At 35.5% G+C, this 22,185-nt stretch overlaps 1 protein-coding gene across 1 annotated transcript in view; it reads right to left on the bottom strand.

Moving 5' to 3' along the window:
* TMX3 (thioredoxin-related transmembrane protein 3) overlaps positions 1-22,185 on the bottom strand; it is a 36,926-nt gene that overhangs the window by 4,957 nt on the left and 9,784 nt on the right. The window contains exons 2-13 of the mRNA XM_009889078.1: positions 22,000-22,054; positions 17,565-17,604; positions 16,179-16,302; positions 13,005-13,050; positions 11,274-11,354; positions 10,175-10,274; positions 9,847-9,924; positions 7,615-7,681; positions 5,135-5,233; positions 3,401-3,458; positions 2,491-2,544; positions 2,101-2,157 (exon numbers count right to left, since the gene is read on the bottom strand). Of these exons, the coding sequence (XP_009887380.1) occupies positions 2,101-2,157; positions 2,491-2,544; positions 3,401-3,458; positions 5,135-5,233; positions 7,615-7,681; positions 9,847-9,924; positions 10,175-10,274; positions 11,274-11,354; positions 13,005-13,050; positions 16,179-16,302; positions 17,565-17,604; positions 22,000-22,054 (859 nt within the window). The remainder of the gene's footprint in view (positions 1-2,100; positions 2,158-2,490; positions 2,545-3,400; positions 3,459-5,134; positions 5,234-7,614; positions 7,682-9,846; positions 9,925-10,174; positions 10,275-11,273; positions 11,355-13,004; positions 13,051-16,178; positions 16,303-17,564; positions 17,605-21,999; positions 22,055-22,185) is intronic.

Below are 22,185 nucleotides of genomic sequence, written 5' to 3'. Positions count from 1 at the left end.
AACCGTGGCTATCAATCCATAATCAATTATTTCATGAAAATATTGTTTAGCGTACATTTAGCAAGTTATCAACCTCTGCCAAAATACCTCATCCCAGCCAAAACAAAACAAGTTTTATTACTTGGATGCAGAAAAGATCTCCGCCCCTAAAAAAAAAAAAAAAAAAAATGCTTCTATTCCAATTAACAGTCTGGTAACTGAGGCTCTTGGAGTTGGTTGTAGAGCAGATGAAAGATAAACTCCATACACAAATGTTATATGCTATAGAGATTCATAAAAACATGTTTAATATGTTTCTTCCAAAAGCTAAGGAATTAATACTCTAAATACACCTATAGTTGATATTGCAATGATGCTATACACCTTAGCTTGCACAAAGATGTAGTTTTTCTTTCAGTGAAATACACAATATTCTGTTTTCTTCTTTTGAGCACAGTTTGAACCATACCATTTTTAATCCAACAAAAGCATGTTCATCCACTGCTGAAGAGACAGATAAATTACAATGTCTACTAATGGTGTTACAGCCAAGTTCATAAGTGTACTTCTATCAGGGACTCCTACTACTGTCCCCACGAATTACACAATACTTTGTCCTTTGTGAAGAAACAGAATTTGTTCCTACACACGCAGTAAAACAGTATTCTGCAACAGTTCTCCCCATTCAGGAGGCTTTTTCTGTTTCCACTTGCTGCCATCTAGTGGAAAACTGATGCACTTGGAATAATTCGAGTAAAACCGTATTGCAAGTAGCCACATGAACAGCAGGTACTTCTATCACTGAACATATTTTGCTGCTTTCCGCTTATGCTGGAAATGTATACACTCTGTTTAGAAAATAATTAAAAGCCCGTGAATACTTAAACAGCAAATTCCCATATATTACAAATTATAAAATCAGGTATTTTGCAGATTAAGTTGAACAATCCAGCTATACAAATCTTGCCACTACCACCAGATCTCTACCGCTGTAAGTGGCAGTTCTTTCTTCTTTCCCTTCATTTTCTTCCTCCCAGGGAGCTCATCTCCCTCCCCTGTTTCTTTGCACATCAGGTCTGGTATTCAGTAAGAATATACAGGAAGACATTTAAGAGTTTTGTTGGATGAGCAAAATAACTCCCCTAGCCAAAAAAGCAACAACTTTTCTGCCAGATAAACAGACTGGAACAGCTCAGCAGACAGTTAGACAGAAGAGTCTGCACAGGAGAAGCAATAATGAAGTGAGGAAGGTCTCCCTCTTGGCAGCCATAAAGCACTAGATCAATCACATCACTTAACTTCAATTGTGAGACAGCTGTTTTTAAGTTAATTGCATTCAGGTGTCAATCTACAGGCATTCCACAGAAATACAGACCTTGTGTCTCCTGAGTCCCCGTGAAGTTCCCAGAACCTTTAGGGGCATGAGCACTTGCTTTGTTCATGCTTTAGTCCCCAAGAACGGGGTTTGGAAAAATTACAGAACTGGCATATTGACCCCTGTTTCTTCCTTCTTTCAGTCAAAAAGGCAAGAAGAAAACAAGTAGTCAAATGTAAATGCCAAGCAACTTAACTTTCTAATGATGCATTTTTAGACAAGCATCGTAATAGGGGCAAGTATCAAGCATCTTGTTAAACTACTTATATATTTCAAAATGTACCATGTACATAGCAATCCCAGACAGCATCTTCCATGTAATTTATGCTTCTTCTCTGCAGAAGCATATTTCTATGCATCAAGTCTTAAAAACGCATCAGGAATGAAATGTGCCTCTCCAGAAATAAAAAACACAGATAATGCATAACCGTTATTTAAATTTCCTGTTACAAATTGACATAATTTGTTTAGTGCCCTGTAAATTTAATGAAGGAAAAAAACCCACAATTCTAATAAATTTAACAAAATAGACCAAAAAAAATAACATTTGTCCATCAGCATTATGAGAAATCCACACTTCTAATATTAAATTATGCAGTTTAATTTAACAAACAACCGACACTATGTTACATGCTGTATTTTTTAACCCATTAAAGAAAGGAATTCTTCAGAAGATGGTTTTCAATTAAATGTACTTAGCAACAAATACAAGGGAAGAAAGAATACTCAAGTAAGAATTTACTTACTCCATTAGTAAACTATTAATGTAATCATTTCCATCCATATGGCCAAACTGGAAATCCCTGTAAGAGGAGCAGTGAAAAGCAGAATGGATGAAAAAAAACCAACAACCCATAACAGAATAATGAGTTTCAGCAAAAGTTCTTCCTTAAATATTATTCCTACAACTGAAGATGAGAGCACACATTCAGCAATATAATTCCAAAACTGATGACCTACAGGACACTAAGCATCCTAAAACACTCAGTTAATGGAGTGGTCTTACTAAACATTAGTATATGAATATAAAAGCAGGCACTATAACATTATAACATTAAAACATTAAAAATGACTGCTGCATTAGAAAGGTTAATGCAGAAGTTCATTTAAGACACCGTAGTACCATGTGTGCCTACCTGTGAAAGTGGTCCCGATAATCTCTAGCAACTTCCTGAATAATAGATTTTAGTCTGGAGGGAAAAAAAAAAGTTACATTGATAACCCAGGATATACTCAGTCAAAATACAAACAGTAAACATTGAGATTTGCCCAGTAAGCAGCAAATAGCACCTCATTAACAATAAGGATTCCCTATTCCACTAACAATAACCACCTCGCTCATCTATCTTGGTTTCTAAGGGCTGAAAGGCTATCTACTACAAAGTGTCAACATGAGAAAAGCACAGACAGGCAGTCAGGCTGCTTCACTTCATCTACTGCTTTCCAAAGATGCAGCACGCTGACTCTGAAAAAAATCCAAAGAGGTCTGGGGAAATAGCATACATAGTACTTGAACAATATTTTATAATTATGTATGCAATAAGAAAGGGACAGGGGAAGGTCTTGTTCCTCCCAGTCTCTTCAGCAAACTCTAACCCAATTGAAAATGCTCCTTCTTAATTTAAGTTCCACAGACAACTAATATATAAGCATCACTAAATTCATTTTTAACACAACTGAGATGAAGAACAGTCATTTGTTTAAACTTACTAAGTTCATCTCAAAGACATTTGAACTCAAGTACCCTTGCCTATGTTTAAAAAGTGACACAATAGCTTTAAAAAGCTACGTGATCACTGTTCCTGTGATCTAACTAACAAATGGCAGAAGAGTGATACTGAACTCCCATCATCTCATTGAACTCACATGTGCTTCAGAGCCATAAATTAAGTAAATTCAGTAGGCTGAAGTTATAAGTTAGAAAGCATCCACAACCTAAAACCTTTCATTTAACCTAGCATTTCTGAATATTTAAGAAAATTCCAAAGTTCTCTGTATCATATCAGCACATTTCTCCCATAGTGCCACCAATTGTCAATTCTGTACCTGGTATGTTCCACTGAAGAGTTTTTATCATCAATGACTGCAATAGCCACAAGTTTTCCTAAAATAAGGAATAAAATACTTGAGACCATTTACAAAGAAACACACATTCTCAGATGGAAAATACTCCTACCTAGAAGATCAGATACTCTCCAGGGACAGGAATTAGTTTTAGGAATAAACCAATCTGAATGCCAAATAGCCTCTTCTAGCTAACCAAACTGTGGTTTTCTTAAAGCTACTGAAAATAAATTTAGATGTGGCTTAATGCTACACCACTAGCATTCTATGAAAAGCCTATCTATAGAAAGAAGTCAAAAGGGGAAAAAAAGCTGGCCAAGCATTCTCCAGATCAAGCGCTTCCTGTTAGGAAAGCAGATCTGTTGACAGCATAGTCATCAACTGGATTAACTAAAGCCTCAAGCGTGCAGAAGAACAGTTTGTTAAGTCTCTCTCCACGCCATGATTCACTCAAAACCCTCCCCATCAAGCCAGTCTATTGCTCAATTCCTATCACCATGCCACAGGAAGAATTCCTCCCAAAAAACCAAAAAGAAACTCACTCTTGTTCAAGTAATACTGAGCAGTTTTGAGAGCAGGCAAGAACAATGATTCATTCCCAGGCCTTCTTGTGAAATAGCAATAGCCTCCCCCACCCCTGCTTCTTCCATACCTCAATCCTCACTTTTCCCATTTCTTTCCACACCCTAAGACACTACCTAGTACACTAGGAGACAACTACTTTTTAGACCAGAAAAGAAGACGTAGATAGTAGACGTAGATTCCAGGTACTGTGTATTTATACAGAAAGCTCTTAAAAATAAATGATGGCTTCTCCATTGTATTAATAAACTCCTTTTTTTTTTTTTTTCTTTTTTTTTTTTTGGTAATTTGAGGAGTTGTTAAGACAAAAACATACCACAAAGAAATATAGTTACATTTAAATAATTTGTAACAGCACTTCTGTAAATAACCTTTTAAAATGTAGGTGTAACAATATTAGTTTGGCAAACATGTAAGCAGCTAGGTGTCTCATCATTTTTAAAACCTGAAAACACTCAATGTTGCATTGAACGTAAACTTCTTTCTTTGGAAATAGAACATAAATTATAAGGTATCCTGGCCTGGAAATATCAACACTTGCAGCATTTCTTCTGCTACTTCAGAGTATGTGTACCTTAAAAGCAGTACAAGTCATTTGCCTATTCCAGAAGTCACTTGGATGCAAAGTTTTCATTTGGCTTGCAAAAAGTTTTACTAGAGAAAAGCTAAAGTATTCCAGGACAGGTTCACTTTGGTACATGCTCTCCTCCCTTCCTTACCATATCTACTTTAAAGATACCTGAACCCATTAGATGTAAAACAGCATTGGCTTTGGATGAGTGATACTTCTAAATCCAGTCCTAAAATTTCCCGTAGGTATTCCAAGAGTCGATACATAATTTACACAAAACTGAAGCTGCTTTTAAATTAAAAGTGCTACTAATTTTTTGTGAATACTACAGGATTTGACACACTAATTTTTATGTTGTGAGGGAACAACTAGTGTAGGCTTTGGATGAAGCTTCTAGTCAATAGAACAGGTCTCACCAACATCAAAAAAGATTGGCACTATCAACTCTAACTCTGAGATTAATTAATTTCTGAGGTTTAAAAAACATGTTCTTAGTGCTGTTTAATTTTTCCCAGTGTTAAGTACAAGAGATACCAAAGAGTTCAGTGGTAGCACGATCTCACCTGTATCTCCAAGTTCATACAGCGTAAAGCCATCTACATTAAGATAACCTTGAAATCTTTCTCTGTTTATCCAGGATGACAAATCACCATCTTCGTATTCTAAAAAAAAAAAAAAAAAAATGCTGAAAGTTAAACACACAACATGCATTAAAAAAAAATTGTTTTGGTAAGGTGGGCATCACATTTATTTCTTTCAGTACTATAGAGGCAAACACTGTTTTTTTCCCTTTTTTCCTTTTATTGTTGTTAGACAAGAACTCACACATTTCTAGATATTTCTCTTCAGTTTTAAAACTTCTAAAGCAATTTCAATTGTTGACCAAAAAGTGTGTTATAGTAAAGCATGAAAAGCTGATTTGATGACTATTTTTTCTCAAATCAAGGATAAACCATGCTATTCTAGAAGATAACTGTGACCCAGTGCAGAAAGGAACAGTTTCAATCCCTGCTTTTAATGGAGGGTAGGGTCAAGTTTCAAACAAGTGAAGAGATACAAAAATACAGAAAGCAGTATTTGTAAGAGTCATTAAATGAAACAGAAAAAAAAATAATCAAGATAAACTAGATGCATTAACAGCATTGTGAGTGTAAATGAACAAATATTTCCACGATTCAGAACTAGTTATACTGAAGGCTACAGTTTCAGATGCTAGATGCTTTAACCTGTATAGAATCAAATTCTAACATATACCAGCAACACCATTATAGATCTTAATTACAAGTCAAAAAGAAAAATGTATATAAACAGATATATGATGCATACACACACACACATATAAATGCACATTAAATAAATAAATCTTTTATACCCTATTGTATAGAACAAATTATCATTAACTTCAAGTTAACAAATGTCATGCAATTCTAAGCATAAAAAGCTTCCCATAAACCTATATCCCATTCTCCTGATATGGGGAAGGAAAAAAAAAAAAAAACCCCAAAAAATCCCAAACAAAAATAAACAGCAGACAAGGCCAGGGCATTGAAATGGACTTTGCAAGACCTTTTTTTTTAATCAGTGAGCACTACAAATTTCTGACCAATGATAGCAGTTGCACATATAACCTTATCCAGTCTCTTATACCCCATCTTTATAACTTGTTTGATTTACTATGATGTTTCTAGTACATTATAAAAGAGTAAAATTTTTACAAAGTAAATTAGAAACCTGGGTTATTATGAGTTTTGTGTTTGTTTTGAAAGGTGTGGAAAAAGCAAGAAGGTCACACAGAAAAAAGCAAACAGAAGTGTTTCTCTTTGACAGGCTTTCCTTCTCCAAGCCCACTTAAAAAAAAAAAAAAAAATCAAATACAAATCAAGGAGGCTGTAGAGTGAATTTTTATCTGGAGAATGATTGGTAAGGCAACAGACTGAAGAGGAAGACAAGTACAGCCATCCTATGAAATTACAAAGAGTATCCTTGATGGCCCATCTGGAGTATTTTTCTGTGGTACTACTGATCATCAGAAATTAAACCAGCAGAATAATCTTGAGTGCTATGTTTTCAACTTAAAGTAAAAACTTGCATTTAAAACAATCTAAATCACGAGTAGATGTTTTTGTAAATAAACAGTGTATCTATAAGCCAACCCATTATATGCATATATAAGTACGTGTGTGCACGTGCATCTAACAGACATGGGCTGTACAGGATAGCCTGAGTGTAATTTAGTACTTATATATGGATATCCATATGTATGGATATCCATTTTTTATATAAATGACAGGTGTACTGTTGTCAGCGGTGTTAGGAAACACTACTAGTCTCAGGCAGCCATTCTACAGTCTACAGCCTGAACAAGACAGTCAAAGCAGTTTATCAAGCCCCAAACTGCATATCCACTGCTCCAGTGACAACAGCCCACATCTCCTTAACCTCTTTTTGCGAGACACACTTTCAGGAAGGGAAAAACAAATTGAATGGTCAACCATTCTATGTATGCATAGTACACCCTTGTCAGCCATATAGGGAGAGGGTATGCTGTCTGATCTTTTCCCACTACCAATATGCAAGTAACACAAATACGAAAGTCATACGCTCAAAACTATCAGTTAAGGCCCTCCAAATTTTAATATTGGGAATAAAGGCATAATCAGTTTCCTCTTCCTTCACCGTTTCTGAAGGTAGGCTTGCTGTACTAAGAAAGCATACGGCCTGTATTGCCAAGGCACAAAAAGCTCAAACTGGGCCCTTCAACACCATCTCAATTCTATATTAGAAGCTAAATCTTACTGACAACACGAAACAAATGTCATCGCTTCTATTCAGTATTGCCAAAATCACTTCCTTCTCAAATGTGTTTTTTTCCAGAAGAAGTAATTAGATTTTTCTCTTCTCCTTCATGAGGGAGCTGTTATATATCATAAAACTGGGGAATTTCCCAGCACCCCAAGAAAACCTTCAAAATCTCCCAACTCTTCCAGTTTCTCCACATATACTTTAAATATCTTGCCTTAAGGTAATGTCCACTTTTACTTACCATCGTAAACAAAGTAAGTTCCATCTTTGAAAACCACAACAGCAGGCAATTCAGGCAATGTCACATACTGAAAGAGAAGTGGTTTTCACTCAATCCATGGAAGATTAAAAGATTTTTAAACAAACAAACAAAAAAAATCTTGAAAGTGTGGAAATGTAGTCTATGAGGAAAATCTCAAAGTACATTTAAATGTTTTCTGTATACATTTACTAAAACAAATTTATAAGCTTCTGCATATTAAAAAGTAACACAACACAAATGCCTTTTTTAGAGGTAGGTCTCAAAGTGTAAATAAAGCAGGATTTTTACTAGTATCTGCAGTAGCATGAAGAATATTTTATCGGTTAGGTGTGAACTTTAGACAGAAGATCGTAACTTGAGGGTTTTATCAATGATGCTCTCTGTTTCCAATCTGTGCTGTTGTCAGCATACTTGTCATACCATTACTTCTACTAAATGGACAGTCAATAATATCGTAGAAAAAATAGTAACATTAAAAACATGCCCCATTAAATCTTGGCTATTTCCTGTCGCTCAAGCTAACAGGAATATAAAGACATAGCTAAGGCAGACAAATGCGTGCGTTACCATCCTAAATATGATACTTAACATGGTCAGCAACATACTAAAAAAAAATTACAAGGTGTAGAAACCTTTCCCTTGGAACTTAAAATAATCTTAAGCTCATGTTTTCAGTAAACTGCCACAGAAGACATACTGCATCTACTCCTTATTGCTTGCTACCATTCTCAGTTAAAATTCTAATAGCATTTGTGGTTAAGAAAGGATTGTATCATGACCTTAGTTCTCATGATGAAGTTGGCCGAATTGTCTAATTTGCTGGTATGTTTGGCAAACATAAAAACAGTGTCATGAGTGCTTTTCCAAATGACATGCCTTCTGTAATCATTCTGCATTATCTTCTTGGAAATAAATGTAAAAGCAGTAGGATTATAACGTAACAACTCATAAGAATGAGCAAGAATGTAATTCTAGATGATGCTTTATTCTCTTATTTGTCCAAACCAAAGTTTAGCATCTTTAAAGGACAAATCAATCTACGTGCAGTTTATGGCTTGCAAAAGATGCCTGAAGCTTGGAACAAGATTACCTAAGGTGATAAAACAAAGTCTAACAGTGAATACTGTCATGCAAAGCCTCATTACAACTAGCAATCAATGACTTTGTTACATTTTTGCTTCTCTCTGTAGAGAGAATACCATCACTACTTCAGTAAATGATGTTTGTGGGAAATTACATTTGGAGAGGAAAACAGCTCACTGCTTACATCACTGTGAATCTCAAAGAGTTCCAGCCTTTTACACTATTTCCACTGCACAAGTGAACACTACTTTTCTTACTCAGCTGGGGCTGAAGTGCAAATAGCAATATTCAAATTGAAGTAGTTTTTAATACAAGCCTTTTGGAAATCATAAGCTCTACTTATGATACTGGAACACACAGGTGCCTAAAAAAAAATAATTATGCTAGTTCTCACTCTGCTAATCCCAAACTAATATCGAAGTCACGCATTATCAGGCTTAGAGGAGACTTAGGTCCCACTTGGAGATAACAATATATAAAAAAGCCTCTTGATTTTGCTTCAACACATAAGCAACAATGGTTAGACTAACAACAGTAATAGCAATTTTTTCCACCCTTGTGACTAACTAAATTATTTCCTTCTTACAGAATCCTCTGCAGAGTCACATGAGAATTCTGCAGCCAGTAGACTGGGTTGGTTGATCCCTGGGCAGACTAATGTTTTGATCAGCTGTATCGCACAAGGTGAAAATAACTTACCTTTTAACTTCTCTGATTATTAGGGAACCAGTGGTATTCCATGCCACAGACCCTCAAACTAGTTAGAAAAGTGGTTGGTGAAAGGGCTATCAGGAGCAACAAGAGCTTTGCGTTGGCTAAAAATAAAAGTATCTACCTTCTTGAGCACGTTGTATGGTCCACATTGAGTTCTGCATATCTTCTGTTTAATTTTATTAACATGACTGAAGAAGTAATTTGGCCAATACAAAGCAATGACAGACTGAAACTTAGTTTGTATTCTTTAACCATATAGACTCAAAAGTTAAACATTTCAGTGCAATTAGTTTGAAATTTATCAAAGCCAAATACATTGTAAGAATTCAACTCTGCGCCACCAAAATAGCCAAAATACATATGAGGAGAACTATACAATTTCTGCAAGAAACAGCAGGAAACGAAACAGCTTACCTCAGGCAGCACATCTTCTGAGGCAGAAAAAAAGTATGTATAAACTATTAGTTCTGAAGCAACTTCAATGTATTTTTCCTGCAAAAATATAAACAATGCTTTTTAATTTCTGAACTTTTAGTATGCTTCAGACAAAAGTTTTGTGACATACCCTATCTTCAAAGAATAATTAGAAAATATAGTTATGACACAAGATTGTAAAAACACTTCAATAAACATAAAAAAAATGAGAATTTATTACAAGCATGCGCTTCAGTCTTTTAGAAGATATTTTAAACTACATCTGTGAATAGCCAAAAGAATAATTTAATTTAATCAAGCTTCAAACCTTTAAAGGAGATTCACCACCAACATACACAAAAAGTACACGATGTCTCTTTTGCACATGCTCAAACATATGCTGGCTAGGAAGTGGCCTGATAAGAGGTCTGGGGGAAGAAACGAAAAAAAGAGAAAGAAAAATCTCAGTTGCTGCAAGCTGCAAAACCCAAACAAATAAAAATACCCAAGAAAATGCCATGTAGTTTTGTGTTTTGTTTTGTTGTTTGTTTTTTTTTTAAACTAAATTCCCCAATGCAAATTAACTTATTTTTTAAATTTATTTCAGTTTCAACTAAAAGCAAAAACACTAAAAATCCCCCCAAAATAAACTTGTTACATTCCTCACATAGCACACTTAAATTTGAAACTAATATCTTAGCACAAAAGGCTGCTATGATGTAAACATGCATGCCATTTACTGACCACAGGATCACAGATTGGGTTGGGTTGGAAGGGACCTTAGAGATCATTTAATTCCAACCCCCCTGCCATGGGCAGGGACACCTCCCACTAGATCAGCTTGCTCAAAGCCCCATCCAGCCTGGCCTCGAACACTTCCAGGGATGGGGCACCCACAACTTCCCTGGGCAACCTGTTCCAGTCTCTCACCACCTTTATACCAAAAAATGTATTCCTTATATGCAATCTGAATCTACTCTCTTTCAGTTTAAAACTGTTTCCCCTTATCCTGTCAGCACAGGCCCTGACAAAAAGGCTCTGTCTTTCTTATAAGCCCTCTTTTTACAGTGAAAAGCCACAATAAGATCTCAATCGTTTGGAAGAGAAATTCTGAATGTAAGCACAGCAATTAGAAAATGTGGTCTTAGAAATAAATAATCCCACAAAATTCTGGTAAATTACTAGAGATTACTGATATTCCTAAACTACAGAATTCTGAACAATTAACATTATGTACCTATGTGAATGCTTCGTAATTGTATCTAAGAATGAAGGAAAGAAAAAGGATTCTTTCTCCCCAAAGATTACTGATTTTAACTTCATGTCAACGTCTTGTTCTTTTATAAATAGATTTAATTTTGGCCCACCTCAAAATCCTACAGAAATTTTAAGTGACCAGAACCAGTCTCACAGAAGAGTACACTTACCCTGCTACTCTATTAGCAAATTCAACTATATCATCTTTAGTTCTAGGTCCTCTATAGTTGTATGCCAAGTCACCTTTCAAGCTAGATAAATAGAAAAGACAAAGGAAAACAGAATTGAAATCAACTAAACCATATCTGAACATGTAGAATTACTCAATCTTCACATGTTTATTACAGTCACCTTTTAGCAAGCAACAAGCAAGATAATTTTTCAAATAGTTGGGTAAAAGAAGTGGTCAGCAATATATAAAACTCAATAATGCAATACAACCCAACTATGGAGTAAAATCTTATTTACACAATATCTGATTTACTGGCTTTTAAGAATAATTAACTTTCTTTTACAATTATATTTTTCTAGTGCACAGCAGTCATCTACTTTGTAAACACACAGATCATTTGCAACATCTGCTTATAATCACACAAAAAAAACACACCCCCAAACCAAACCCCAAACATTCAGCAGTTATACCACCTAGGGATTAGTCCTTGTAAAAGATAAACACAAACTTCTTTAATGCTTTTCTATAATGGAAAAGTATCAAATGACCTGCAAATTCTTCTGAATTTATGTACTAAATTAAGCTTCCATAAAGTATTGGTCAGTTTACTGTACTCTGCTGACAGGGGATACAGCACGCTTGCATTATAAGAATATTCCAGTAGGTTTACTACTTCTAACAGGCTTTCTCTGAATCCATATAGGTTTAGGAAACTGACAGGAAAAAAAAAAAAAACAACAAAACCAACAATCATAAAACTAATTTTCCATGCCTCTACACCAATAAAGTTTTTCTGTCCTTAAAGAGTAATAAGCTGAATGTCTCTGCCACGTTTTAAGAAAACTATCTTGACAAGATTTATTATGTATAATATATCATGAATACTATTTGCTTAAACAATAACCTGCTAACAAACCCAGTATGTTCATAGTAAAAAGTACTCAAAATTACTTTACGAAACATGACCTTGTACTGGACTATATACTATATGTGTTATGAGTAAGTACACATAATACCATAGGGATTGATATTTTCCTATAAATGTTGTCTTCCATTGATTTATTTTTTTAAACTATGTGAAGAAAAAAAATCTACATATACTTCTCTTGTCAAACAACTGCGCTGGTGCTTCACCCTGTACAATAACCGCTACTGTCATTTACATAAGAATTTCGCATACACTGAAGAGAAGAGAGAGGTAATTAAAAACAAGAAAATGCAATCAGCAACTCAGAAAAGTTAACAGGAAGACTCAGGTATGCACTTACTGCCTGGATCACTTTTAAGGTGTCAAATCAATTGGTGCATGAAATTCCTTTAAATAATAACAATTCAATATATACACACACACTTCATATACATATTTATATACACATACTTTTACAGAGTTGCGTAGAAAACAGCAGTTAAATGAGTTCCAAATTTGCTAACCTGCCATTAAGAGTTCTGTTTGTAAGTAACAAGCTTGATATTACTGATTTTCAAAGCAAAACAGTCCAGTAGAAATCAAAGATAATGTCAGAATGAAATGGGAGTATTTCTGTTTGTTTGGTGGTTTTGGAGCTTTTTGTTTGTTTGCTTGTTTAGGATTTTTAAGTAGAGAGCACTTTTTTTTTTTCCTGTCATTAAATCAGTGCTAGGATAGATAACTAAGGAATTCAATGGGAAGTTCCTGTCATTAAATCAGTGCTAGGATAAATAAGGAATTCAATGGGAATAATCAACTTACAGCTTAATTGTTGGATAGCCTCGCACTCCAAATTCAGATGCAATACCTGAAAGAAATGAGTTAATGCCAAAGTGAACCAAGAACCTTCTTGCTCTCCTACCTTAATCTTTAAAAATAATTTACTATTCAAGCCACATAAATAAGTGAAAAACCTACAACTTATTTCAATATGAATTACTTTACTTGCTTTCAGTATGCTGCTCTTATGAAGCTACATCATTAAATTTTGGACCTCTTTCAGAGGTACCGCAGGGTCCCAGCATAGGCTCTCAATTCATATGCCACAACTCAAGTGGCATGAGAATCCTCTAAATAGACAGTGTTCACCAAAAAGTAGTATGCATTTAATATGCACATACAATTGGCTGAAAATATCAGAGGCAGGAATTAAGCATCATGGATGTAGAGTAGTAAATATTAATGCTTAAAAGAAATATAAAAGACAATTACCTACTCATGCTACAGTCATGGGTAACAACAAAAGTGCAGTAATAGTTACAAAAGTCAGTTTTTAAAGCATATTCTGCAGAGGCAAATGTCTACAGTCACCAACTTCCCCAGAAACAGACACTTCTAAGCAATCAGTTTCTTACCTACTGCTTATTAAACTGGTAAAAAGTAGGATAATTGCAGATTGTTTTCCCCCCACCTCACACTTGTTTAAAACCTTGTATCTTGCGCCCATCAATTCGAGGAGTACAATTTGCAACCATCCTTCCAGTTGTGAACATAGCAACTGCCACCTTAACCTACACTTTACAGTCAATCAGTGTTTTCCAAAAGTTAAACTAAGTAGTCTTCAAGTCTAAAATTCTGACAATGCCTGTGCAATTCCCTAGTGAAAAGAAGCCCCTGCATTCAAAATGCACCAAGGTTCAATACTTTAACACTCCAAAGCTACCAACCACATGCCGGAGCAGCAGATGTGGGAGGACTCATCTGCAAGGCTCTGAATAATAGTTTAGAAATCATGCCTCTAAGGTTGTTTGCCTGGATCAAAAATCCTAATTGCACAAAACTACAAATAAAACTAGCAGCTCACCTACCAGCATCTTAGTCAAGTGAGACTGAGCTAAGAAATATGCATACTAGGATCCATTGATACCAATCCTTTTCTCTCATAGCTGTACTACATAGAACTAGAATGCTTTAAAATGTGTATTAGAACATTCAATTACAAGAGCTGTCTGCAGGCAGTTAATTTCTCCTTGTACACCTCTTGAGCACAGTCAGAACTACAAAACAGACATTTTTAAATATTTTTTTTTTAAACATCCCAGTCACAGAGATTACTAAAATACTCTCAACATCATGGAAGTGACTTACTTACACCATCACCTCCACTTGTTGATAGGAAGAATGCAGTATAGGCAAACAGCAGCAATTATGCTAGCCCCAGGTGTGACGTATCTCTGATCACATTCAGTGGACTTCTGAGGCTTACTCCCATGAAAATTCAACTGATACCACACCAGGTCACCATTCTGTTGACATAACTGCTGTATCTTCATTCCACACAAAGGCAACGCTTATTGGATGTTTTATACGTTCAGCTGTGATCTCAGCTCTCTGACGACAAGCTACTCAAAGTTCAGATTTTTCACACTACTTCACATTCCTATTAGGAACACAAACTATGCAGAGCCAACCATTCCTTCCTAGTCACACGTGTGTGCCCAGCTCCATTGCCTTCTGATATTCTCAAGACTGAATTACTTTGACTTCAGAGAGTCTTTAGATTGGGAAGACATTAAGCAGAGTTGAACTTTTCATATCTAGATGCTGTAAAATTTCCACTTCCAAAATAAAAGCATGAAACTATTTCAAAAGATTAACTGGACTTTACTCTTCATAAAACTGGTAACAACTCTGAGAAGAAAAATATTTTCAGGGCACAAACGAACCCTTGCAGTTTTTAGTAATTTTTAAATAGGCAAAACAGAATTTTAGAACATAAACCAAGTGCCATTTCTGTTCTAGGTACCAAATACAAATATTTATTATCAGGATGACAGATGCAAATATTTCAGGGTAAGGGTTTATAAAATCTATATGATTTAGGATTTGATATACACGACTGGAAAGCTAGAGATCCACCAAATCTGTTCCCAATTTTGAAGTTATTTTGAAACTTTTAATTCTCCAGACTTATTTTCTTTAGCAAATAAATATCTTTAAGATGAAACATAAGGCCAAATTTATGTTGTTTTACGGAAAAAGCTACATACAATAAATTGGTGTTTGAGACAAGATCGTTTTAATCTCAAAAGACCAAACTCTGCTATATGTAAGCAGAGAAAAATTGAAGTATCGCTGAAAAAAAACTATCCTGGATAATATTCTATGCAAATATAAATCCTGAACAATCAAGTTTAATGGGTATTAACTAAAAACATTATTACATATATTAAACAAGTTTTATCACATACAGATCTCACTTGGGCCCCACTGCTCCCAATGCCTTCCCTTTTAAATATCCTCCTGGTTCAACATAGATTTAAGTGTAAAGACAATAAACAAGTACACTAAAGTTAAGAAAATACTGTTAAGCATGCAACAATCCTCTCATGTCTACCCAAACCATTTCTCCGAATACCTAAAGTTTTGGGTTTTCTCGGAAAAGGTCACTACTTATGAAAGGTATCATCAAAAATGAAAGCATTCAAATAGCTGAAATTGCTTCTTCAAGACGACATTTACAGAGAAACATGGGGAGAAATTGGCTCAACACTGATGTAATGACTTCAGTGATTTCAGCAGGCTTTTGGTGTAACTTCTTCAGGACTGATTACCTGAAAAGGGTAACCGCAAGAACACAAGCTCTTGTCCAACAGTAATATAAGGAACATAAAATTGGATGCTGTCAAGAGACGCACCACAAAGATGCTTGTATAACAGTACTGTAAGAAGCGTATCAAAACCTTATCTTTGAAAAGCTTTTACCTTGCATTTGCCAGGAAGAATTCACTACACAAGCAGAAATAAGTGTGATAAAAAACACATACTACAGCATGTTGTCACTTTTCAAAAGAAAAAGATCAGGAAATTCTTCTCCAATGACAGTTTGTGTACATTTGCTGTGACACAGCACACAAGAATGACTAATGAAAAAAATTAAGAACAGTTTCAAAACAAAGTCTGTCATGAAATTACCCCTAACCAAACCATACTTACTAGAAAAGGAAGTTGCATCCATTTTCCCAACTTTTACTGGAGAGCCCATGTTTTTCATTTCCATACCCACTTCATTCCACACAGGCTCCAGTTTCTTGCAGTGGCCACACCAAGGTGCGTAAAACTGAGACGAAAATGCATTTGGTTTAGGAAAAAAAAAAAAGTTAATGAAAAGTTGATTCTATGATTAACCCTCAAATACATTAGCAAGGTTTATTTTTCAGTTGTGGTGTTCTTCAAGTCTTAATAAAACTGCAAGTTAATTATAAAGCTGGAGTGACAGAGCTTTTATGATTTGGTGCTACTTTTAATAAGAAAGCATAAATTTGAAAAGAATACATTCAATTGCTGTACTATTATACAATTGCTGATTTAAAAATAAACTATGTGGTAATACTTTTTTTTTACTCTCTTTTGGAGTATTTTCCTCTTTTTTTTGCAAGTTAAAAGACCATGTAACCAATCTATACAGGAATACAAATTTATTTGCCAATAGGGGAACACTATTCGTTGAAAGGAAGGACTATATATATGTGTGTGTTATATACGTATACTTCCCCAAGATGCACTTTGGATTTCAGTTTTTCAGCAAAAACTTTTATACAAGCACATTGTAAAATTGATCCCATTTTCTCAGGGCCAAGCAGAGCTGAGACACTTCATTTCATCTTTCTGCCTACGTCTTGCTCCAACACCTCAGTGAAATTAATAGGGAAGATATATATGTTTTGGTATAAGAACCGGTCATAACTTGACAAGGTTGAATTTTGTTTTCCTATATGTTACTGATCAATTCTGAATCAGCATATATAGTTTAACCCACTCAAGAATCACAAATCTGAATGATACAATTTGGGAATTACAATTTGTATTTGGGTAAGCTAAAAAGAATTTTATCCCATTGACAAACAAGCTCAATCTTTTTCATAATTCTTTTTAGTAATTGCCTCTAAAATAAGGAGCACTGAATCTTTCCAAATATGTTAGAAAAGCAAAAGAAGCTTCTCATATATTTGAGGTTGTAGTGCTAAACACCTAGAACACAAATTAGCTGTTATAACTAGAGAATTGAGTTGTAAAAATTCTAAACAGAGGTTATCATCCACTGATTGTAAGTGTTAGGTAATCTGCTTTCTTTTTTTAAGGACTGTAGAATATAGGATGAAGCCTGTCTGCATCCAGTAGTCTGTCTAATTCCTGATTCCTCCTGAACAATACAGAGATTGCTTATCTACCCTGTCAGAAGAATTACTGTCACGTAATTTTTCTGCAGCATGTACAAACGATTTTCCAAATGATGAAGCAGCCTTACTACAGAGTGTAGCATTGTACATTTTGTGTTTTGATTTCCACTAGCAGGTCTTCCCATTCTTCTCATATACTCACATCTACAAGCCAAATATCATCTTTACGGTTTTCTTTAAACCTAGGAGAGGAAAAAAATGAAATCAATATATGCTATATCTGAAAATAAATAAGTGAAGTGCATGTGTGAAACAGGCAAAGTATACAATTAAGTTGATATAAAACTATAGATACAAGAATTCTGTTTTGTTTCTCTCTTGGGGGTGGGGGAAAGGAGGAAATTGTTGGTTTTCAGTATTAAGATTGCCCCTGCACGTGATACTACATACACAGTTGTACCAACTATTTGCCAAGACAGACAAAAAAAAATAATCAACAAAAAAAACCCCAGAAAAATAGTAAGAAATCAGGAAACATACCAACACACACAAAAGATATTTGATTAGGATATGTAATCTAAGGGGAAGGAATATTTTGCAGCTGTCTAGTTATATTAAATATTGTCATTGACTGTTTAGAAAATGTTGCATTTTTATAGATCAACTAATACAGACTCTTAGAGCATTGGTTTACACTGTTAATCTTCGCTTTACTGAACGTAGACTAACTAAACCATCTTCAACATTAACACGCAAAGCAATTTTAGTTCCACCCCCTTCAACATTCTACTACAGGTGCGTCAGTATGCTTTTATCAAAGCTGCACACAACAAACCAACTTATTGGAATAAAAATGTTCAAGTTATTGATAGAAAACAGAGATACACAGGTACTACTGAATACTCGTAACGCTAGACAAATGACATCTTATTGAACTGACTAGCTTTATTAACTGTAAATCTGTCACTAAATGCTAAAACCTCTAAAACAAAAATAGAACATGATAAATCAAAGTTCCTTAGTACCTCCTGAAATGTTGTTTACACATTTCACTGAACTATTGTCACTACAAGATCATATAACTTATTGCATTACTTAACTACTTCTACATTGAGAATTAAATAAGCCAGAACTTTAATGTAAGGTTTGGTTTTGTAAAAGATAGGCTTCGTAAAAGTGACTAGAACTAGGAGTAATATCACATGCTATAAAATACATTATACAACATTCTTATTGTAACACTCTTATTGTAAAAGATTAATATATACATAAATACACAGTGTCTGATCTACATTCTAAGTTAAGATCCAATTAATAGAAGCTATAGCCCAACTCATCAATTCCCAATATACAGCATGCTCACAGACAGTAAGCAGAATCAGAAAACATTTATAATATTTAATTTAAAGATTAATAGTTTTGTAATGGTCCATAACAGTCCTGAAGAAATACTAATGCTTACGCTGGCCTACTGTTTGAAAGAAATAATTCAGAAATCATTATCTAATTATAAAGCTGAGTGTTTGAAACTTAGAATTGCAGCATTTCACTGGTAAATTCAAGCCTTTTTTCTTTTATCGATGGCATACCAAGGTTGCAGTGCTTGTACAGCAGAAAAAGTATTTGCAGTGATTAACATAAAACTGCTACAGGAAATAAGCATTTTTAAGTCATAAAATTGCTTAGTCGACCACCTTACTAAAAATTTACTTCACCACTAAGTGCTACAGAGCTAATGAAAGAATTAGAGTCTAGCATCTCTTGAGAACTCTAATGAAGCTCCAGCTAACTTCCAATTACAATGTCAAATAACTGGTTATGATGCAAGAGGCAGAAAGCAACGACTGAATCATCAGATTCTGTGCCGTGCTTCAATTTAGAATATAAAAGAAGAATTTACAATGAAATGTTCTCCTTCCCCTGCCACAGTATGATTGTTACGGGAGATTGCAAAGAACATTAAAGCACTGAGAAAGGTAGGCTGAAATCTTACAAAACCAGTAGACAGCAAGGAAAAGAGGGAAAGAAAGGAAACATCTGGAGGCAGAATATTCCAATGTACTTTAATAACTTTGGCTTAAGATATTATAAAAAAATACTATAGTTTTTACAATAATAAATTTCAAGTTGTATCACTCATTTACAAGCCCCTATTTAATCAACTTCCACAGAAACTAAAATCTGAAGTGTGGCAAAAACCAACTATCTAAACTCAGTCTAGTTTTGGTAATGTCAATGATTAAATTATTAGACGATATTAAGAAAGTTCTTACTTTACTTCTTTACTGTTGAAAAAAAATGGAAATCTCTGTACAAATAGGTATTCAATAATTTTCTGAAGGTACTGTTTCTATGCCCTGTAAGTACATTTCCGAGCATAAAATTTCAGTGGCTCTCTTTAACTGTCCTATGCAATCCTCTCTCTATCAGCTGACACAGGCACAATCATACTGGTGGAAAAATTACATAGGTGTTGCATATCCTTGAATCAAAATTATTTGTCTCAAATACATACAACTTCCCAATATTTGTCACTACAAGACCAAATGTTGCTTCAGCCTTCACTTAATCCATGCACGCCACTTAATCATTAAATGGTTAAAAGAAACCAGCATAAAGCAAAACTGAATACCAAGGTCACAATTCCAAGGGCCTTAAACCAACCCAGCTGTTGTTTCTATTCCTCTTCGTCTCCCTTCTCACCCCCTTGCACCACTTCTGATGCTTCTGATCCTGGGTTGAGCCATCAATGCATCCTCACAGACAGAAAAATATTTCCTTTTTTAGTCAGGTTACTTATCTGCTTTGCTATCACACTTGAACAAGTCAGCAAACATCGCAAGATGAGTACTGATCTGAGGCAGCCAGCAGTTCGATCAGCATAAGCCGGCAGGAACCATAGTTTTTATTTTGCATCCCTTCCACAGCCCAGTTGGGTGGTGCTGGGTAACTTGCACCTCTGTTAGTTCTTCCTCTGCTACTTGTTTTTCTATACCCTGTAAGGTTGGCAAAGGGACCTGCACCTCATGCTAGCACGTGTTGTTCACAACTACCAAAATTCAAATAAAACACAAAGTTTTCAGCAACAGCAAAAACTCCATAATGTTTAGGTATCTATAAAATGGAAAACTTCAAGCTTTCACCAGTCACTGTTCCCAATTTTTTTAAATTGTTTTCCTGACCTTTTTCACCATTTGCCAATTAGCTAAAAAGAAAAAAAAAAACAACAACAGAACCTGTCCTGAACAACTCATCACTTAATTCTTATTCCCAATTGCAAATATAGGCATCCATATAGTTTTGTAGTTGAAAAATCCAAGTGTTCTAAAATAAGATTTTCTTTAACCAGCTATTTCAAAGAAGTTACGTGACTACAGAATTATGCTGCTTCACTCCAAAACAGCAATTACATTTAAATTTACACCTGTGGAAACATGTTACGTGAACGTGATGTAGGAGCACAGATACACTCTATTTTGTTAACTTAGCCTCTTTATCTTCAGTCCCTGAAAATTTGAGGCATGCTTCAAAAAACAAGCTTTGAAAATCAAGTCCAAGCAGTTCCTCTGCTTCAGCTGCTTTTTCACAACGCTTTAAACACCAGTCAGATATGCTGATGTATCTCCCTTCAGTACCCCTTCCATACATTCCCATTCCCTCCCCCACAATTCCACCACACCTCATTTCATCCTCTGATTATCTGCTCCAGCTGAATAAGCAATATGGTGAAAAAGTGAATGGTTTTCTGACTGCTTAGCTCTATGATGCAATTTATCACGGACTGAATCCTCATGAAAACACCATCTTTGACTGGCTTAAATTTATCATAAAGCAGCCATCTAATGCCACCTTCTTTTCCCCTGTCAGCTAGTATTTTCTATACCTTCTATTTCAATTTTAATAATCGTCCTGCACTGTAGCACTTTAGGTCAACCTGCTAACCTGACAAAAAAAAAATAAATTCATTTTTGGAAAGTTAGATTCTACTGGGAACAGCAAGTATCTAGCCATCAAACTGCTAAAGCAAGGCAGTACACAATGACACTACACAACCAAGTTAAGGGCAGGACTATGCATTTCAACACCGCCACAGTCTCGGAACTAAATCTGCTGTAAAGGCACATTTTTACACTGGAACATAATTGGCACTTCAAGCAGCCATGAACTAGCCCTGTAGGCTGCCTTCTTTCTTCCGTTTCTGGCCATGCATGAATGGACTTTTACTCATTCTCCCAACTCCTTGTGGCAGCTACGCAGCAAACTCTAATGAAGGATTTGGTTAAATGCAATCAGCTTTTATTTAGGGCAGGCATCTATCCACCAATATATTTACTCTACCAAAAAACAGGAAAGAGCAAGGAAGTCTGAGAACGGTTTTGACAACAGCACCCCTGATGACAGCTTTAAAAAAATATTGCTAAATTAAAGTGTTCCTCAGCTTCCTAAAATGCACCTACTTAATACAGGCCACAGACCTCCTGTTCCTGCTAAGAAGATGACAAACTTTTTCAGCGGAGCTTTCTTGACAACCGCACTCCGCACACAGTGAGTGGTCAGTCTGGAATCACACACACACACACCCCCCGCAAAAAGGCAAACAACACTTAAGTAATAAGGCCAGACACCCCAGTACTTACGACTCATCTAGATCCGCCACAAAACCCGCACCTGATGCCACCACATGTGCAAACACTGCGAGTTAAGGAAAAAGGTACCGTGAGTGATCTCCACGCCAAATCGGGGGGCGCTCACCCAGGCCAGCTGCGAGGCTCACCGCCAGCGCGCCCTTCTCTCCCCTCACGCCTCCAGCGCTTTCCCACACC

Source organism: Charadrius vociferus, unplaced genomic scaffold (genome assembly GCF_000708025.1).
Source record: "Charadrius vociferus isolate BGI_N301 unplaced genomic scaffold, ASM70802v2 scaffold65, whole genome shotgun sequence".
Taxonomy (NCBI): domain Eukaryota; kingdom Metazoa; phylum Chordata; class Aves; order Charadriiformes; family Charadriidae; genus Charadrius; species Charadrius vociferus.
Note: the sequence above shows the minus strand (reverse complement) of the source record. Positions and strands in the feature narration are given on the sequence as shown.